Consider the following 5323-nt stretch of genomic DNA (forward strand, 5'->3'; position numbering starts at 1 on the left):
CGAAAGAGCGACGTGATGACGCGAGTCACGAGTCCAACGCCTCCGACACGGTGACCGTGTCGACGCGAGACGAGACGAGACGAGACGAGACGAGCCGCATAGACGAACGAAATGAAGCTACGAGAGGGAGAGAGAGAGATGGAGCAATGATCCCTTACTTGAGAAGGGAGACAATCCCCGGTGGTCTTCGTTTTCTTTTCACGGAAGCCCAAATATTCGCTTCCCACTCACTCTCATCTTCCTTCCCCTCGCCGGCCAGACACTGACACTCCGGTCCCATCTGCCACCGACATCACAGATGCTCCGGCCCCACCATAACTGCTTTTCACCAAAATACCACTCATGCCACGTGCGCAAAATTTACGTATTACTATTTAGAACGAGGCTGCGTGCAGCTAAATTAGGTATTTTTTTACGACGGAGGGGGGATTTGCAGAGGTCCAACGAAGAAGATGGGTGCGATAGAAACAGGAAATATTTTTTCTTTTCTGCCCCTAGTTCTGTTTTGCTTTGCTTTTCAACTGTTCGTTTCAATTTGCTGATGTAAGGTGTATCTTTGAGTAGTAGTTGTCCAAATCCGCAATCTTGTCCATGATAAAGATAGAACCGCTGTACAAAACCACTGTGAATCTCAGGTGGTTTACACCAGGCTCACCGTGAAACCACCGGGAAAAGAGATTAGAAGACCATTGATGACCTTCGCCAAAGCTCCGTTCAAATTCGAGTTGACTCGAGTCTACGTAAAAGAGCTTCCTCGCCTCGCCTCCCCTATCTCCGGTCAGCAAAATTGACTGCTGCCGTGAATCTTGGGCGGAAGAAATTAAACCGGCGGCTCCCCTTTCCCCATTCACGCTCTCTCTTCTTTTTGCACTACCGAGACCAAACCAGGATCCTGCATGGATTATCACCCTAATCTAGAGAAGATTCACATTGTTAATAACTATTAATTACGCCCCACGCCACAGCCTCCGTGTGAACGCACGCTTTTACGCTTCCGCTTCACGTGTGTATCGCGTGATGAGACGGCCTGTTGGGCCACATGGCTGCCGTCTAATGTGCGGATGGGCCCCTGGGCCAGTGATGGAGTCGTGAGCGTCAAGCTGCCCATTTATCGGCGCGGGGGCTGTCGTGTTGTCGTGGTGGGGCCCACTGATGAATCCGTTGGAGATGGACTCGAATTTTTCGTGCTTTCGCTGCGTGCAAGACAGACACATCGATCATCTCGTACGGAAAGTAATCATGACAGTCTTCGCTTCTGCTTCCTTCTCTCTTTCTCTCTCCTCCTTCTCTGCTCTCCTTCCGTCTGCTTTGCCTGGTGTTTATGTATATATTCAGACGGGCTTGTTCTTTATGTGCTGGTACCATCGTTCCTGATTCTCGCGGTTTCTCGACCTGAATTTGCATGGATGGACCATTCGCGTGAGCTACACCAGGTGAAGACTAAGGCATATGGCGATTGTACTCTTTTTTTTTTTTTTCTGAAATGATTTCCGGTTCTTTAGTGAATTGGTTTTTTTTTTTTTTTTGTTCTATTGATTTCCGTGGCTTTTGTAGCGGAATTAATCAGCTGTGATGAGTTTTTTCTTTTCTGTGATGGATCTTACTGATGTGATACGGCTTTGTTTAAAGTTTAAGATATTTCTGACTCAGACATGGAGAAAAAATTGGATTTGTCTTTTTGCGTTTTTTTCTTTCCTTTTTCTTTTTCCTGATGGTCTTTTTGTTAGTTTTGTGGGCTCTATTTTTTTAATTTTTCTTGTTTGTTTGCTGCTTTTAAGTCTTAAGCATTAGGCGAAAGACCATTTTACTGGCATTTGTTCGAAGAAGTTTTGATTTGAAGGTAGCCAGGGCCAACCTTGCCGTTGCTGAATTTCAACGAGAAGCAGAAGTTATGGATCGTTTCAAAATTTCTACTACCCAGAGAAACTACAACTGATTCATGAATTATTTCTTCGAGGTCCGACTGCTGAGAGAAACTACTACTGATTCATGATTTTTTTTTTCGAGATCCTTTTTGCTTTAATGTCTTCCTCTTTCGAGTCTAGCTCCGTGATCTGCAATTAACTCACTTTAAAAAGTTTCATATCTGGATACAGAATTTGAAAATCATTTCGCTCACTTTAAAGCTCTTTAAAGCTTAATTCATTCTACAGGCCTCCATTTTTTTTTTTTTTTGAATGGCTCTCCCCCTCTCTCCCATACTCTTCGTCTGTAAACTGACTTTGTTTACATCTGTCCCTCAGATTTTATAAAGAAAAAAAGAAGACCTTAATTACAGTTGCTCATTGCAATTTTTCATTCTTTTGAGCAGTCGATGGCTATTCATCGTTTGGAAGAAGTCTTGGTGGGTTCCAAACCTCAGCCTGAAAGAAGAGTAAGGCCCCAACCGGAACAAGCTCTCAAATGCCCTAGGTGTGATTCCTCCAACACCAAGTTTTGTTACTACAACAACTACAGCCTCTCCCAACCAAGATACTTTTGCAAGGCTTGTAGGAGGTACTGGACACAAGGAGGTTCCTTGAGAAACGTTCCCGTTGGAGGAGGTTGCAGAAAAAACAAGAGATCTTCTTCTTCAAAGAGGGCACAAGAGCCATCTATTGCCGCTCCCTCCAACAACCCACTCCATCCTAATCTCTCCTCTCTTGCGTATGATCCCAACGATCTCACACTTGCCTTTGCCAGGCTTCAGAAGCAATCCTCAATGGGTATGGATGACCATGACATATGCATTTTAGGAAACCCAAGTCTCACCCATACTGACGTCCTCGGGGAGCAGGGACCCACCAGCAACAGCCATGCCCTTCTCGATGCACTGAAGACTGGTTTCCTTGATGATCCAAATGGCTTCAACAACTTCTATCATGGTTTGGACGGGGTGTTGCCTTATGAAGAGATGGGTACTTCAACGGCGACCACAACCGTGACCACAACGAAACAGGAGCCTTACAGGGACAACAACAGGGGCTTAGTGGGATTCAACTGGCAGCACAATGGAAATGGCAACATTGGAATCACTGAGCCGGGAAAAGATTACTGGAACGGGAATGGGTCTTCTTGGCACGAGCTTCTGAACAGTCCGTTGGTCTAGATTTTGGCTGTCGGCAAATCTTTCCTAGCTTGGAAACGATGACCTTTGGTTCATCTTGTGATGTAGTTGGCTAGCTAGCTTCTTTTATTCCTCCTTTATCCCATTACCCCAGTTTTCCTTTGTTTGGTTGACATATTATGAATGAAATTCCAATTTGTTTTTAAACCATGGACGGAAGGAACATTGTGCAGTGATTTCTAGTTTTGGAAAGGCTTGGAAGAAGGTTTGGTTGCTGGGCTCTAATGCCTCGGAGTTTGTTAGAATTTTGTACTGAAGCGCCGTGGCAATTCCAACATATTCTTCATCATTGCTTCTGTCTATAACTATAAACAAATACTGTTCGACTCGTATTTTCAGGAAGATCTTCTGAAACTGAATGACATCCTCAAATTTTCATTTTTTTACTAATGCCATTGGGATCATGACGTGGGTGTTTCTCCTTACTACAAAATTAGCAGAAACAGCTTTGTCGCTAAGTTGCCCTACTGCGGAGATCCTACTGTTCCGATACTGTTTTGCAGGTGTATTTGCAGATAGTGGGAAGGAATAGACACAAGAAAGCAAAAGTATAAGTGGTTGAGATGACCATGCTCGGAGGCTACTGTAGTGTAGTGGGTGTGCATTACAGTGCAAGCGTTTACCGAGCTACCATCATTGATGTCAATGAAGTTGACGCTGAGCTTGTTAGGTCTGTTCAAGTGGAGATCAGAGCTGTGACTTGCCTTCAAAGAGCGGCCGGAGAAACTCATGATTAGATCTGGTAAAAATTCCGACTTTCTCTCTCATATTCTGGTACTTTGTAAAAGAACCGTGTAATCTCAGACCATGTCTCGAGTTATCAACTCGGTTCTTATTGACTAACTAACGAGTTCGGTTTGACATTTGAGCTTCAGTGAAAATTGAGCCCATCTAAAGGTCGAGTAACTGGAGAACCGATTCGTTTGAGTGCCACCCCTACTAAGCAGCAATTTGTTCAAGTTTTCTCATGAATCTGGGATAACTTATAGAAAGTGTAAGGGGCGAGTTTGATCCCTTGACTCAACCCAACTTGCTCCTCTCAAATTTGGGATCCACTTAATGCCACTTTTTTATTATTTAAATATATTCAATATTCTTCCAATAAACCAAAATGAATTGATCAGTATCCCATAAAATAATCTCATCAAATAAGTAATTTGATTGTTATTTCGAATCAACCAAGATGCTAAGATGTTTCAAAGATACCAATAGAAATTAAATAGGGTATCCAATTAAAAATGAAACCCAATACAGATAAATCAACAAGTAACCCTACAGAGACCCCATTTACATATGATGTTGTCGATCATCATGTTAATGTGATGAATAGAAAAATACTTTTATTTCTCCAGCTGGACAATGGTACGTTTAGGCCCTATTAGGGCATTTTCCAGGAATAACTAGAAAAATCTTTTTAAGTAGAAATGTGTTTCCTAGATTCATTAGTGCTCCATTTTTCCAAGAAATGCATATCTACCTAGAAAATCGAATGATTTTTCAGGTAAAGTTTTCCCGCCATTAGACCTTGAAAATTTCCTACCTGGAAAATCATCAAGTTATATCTATTTGACGCCTCGACATAATTCATTCATGTAACGCCATCTTCCTCTTCGGGTTTCTCCCTTACACTTTCTCCTCTTTCAATGCTCTTTTTGTCTTTGATCTATAGGTAATTACTCTTTCCCTCTCCTACATCTTCTCTCCCTTCCCTCCCTCTCCCTCTCCCCTCCACCGGTTTTCCCCCTCTTTTGTGATCTTCATCATCCCCTCTCCTGTCGTCTCTTCCCTCTCGCTATAGTCTTACAAGTTTATCTTCTGATTTGTTCGCTTCTATTGGAGAAAAATTAAGCCACCATGAATGATTGAATAAATGAGTACAGGAATGAGAGAGCTTTAAGACATTCAAGACCAAAACCCAAGAGAGAGAGACTCAAGGCAAGGAACGAATTTTTTATGTGTATTGAATAAATGATAGAAGGATTACAAAGGTTTATACAAGTTTTCAAAAACCTTTTTTTGGAAGATGGGCTCAAGCCCACAAACTCAAGGCTAAAAGCCCACACGTCAAAGAAGTGGCAAAGTGGTTATTTATGGTATGTTACGTAAGGATGGCAAGAAGATGTAAATATGTTGTCTTAGTATGTCTTTTAATCTATTGAGTTGTAACCATAAGGGCTTCGTAACATTATAGATAAGAGTATTGGTTAAGAGGCAAGG

The 5323-nt window shown here is 42.4% G+C and overlaps 1 protein-coding gene across 4 annotated transcripts; it reads left to right on the top strand.

Annotated features, from left to right (window-relative positions):
- The first annotated feature begins 1242 nt into the window (after positions 1–1242).
- LOC137965982 (dof zinc finger protein DOF2.1) lies at positions 1243–3253 on the top strand. Of its 4 annotated transcripts, none has more exons than XM_068812406.1 (3): positions 1243–1433; positions 1779–1957; positions 2312–3253. In XM_068812406.1, the coding sequence occupies exons 2-3, from the start codon at positions 1940–1942 to the stop codon at positions 3086–3088; spliced, it is 795 nt and encodes a 264-aa protein (XP_068668507.1). In that variant the 5' UTR covers positions 1243–1433; positions 1779–1939; the 3' UTR covers positions 3089–3253. The 4 variants fall into 4 exon arrangements, with proteins under 4 accessions (XP_068668507.1, XP_068668508.1, XP_068668506.1 ...); XM_068812407.1 differs by having other exon boundaries at positions 1887–1957; XM_068812408.1 differs by having other exon boundaries at positions 1418–1433; positions 1890–1957.
- The last annotated feature ends 2070 nt before the right edge of the window (positions 3254–5323 follow it).

This window comes from Aristolochia californica, unplaced genomic scaffold, assembly GCF_029961685.1.
Source record: "Aristolochia californica isolate CCGP_79_NKW_82.1479 unplaced genomic scaffold, dmAriCali1.0.hap1 SCAF_5, whole genome shotgun sequence".
Taxonomy (NCBI): Eukaryota; Viridiplantae; Streptophyta; class Magnoliopsida; order Piperales; family Aristolochiaceae; genus Aristolochia; species Aristolochia californica.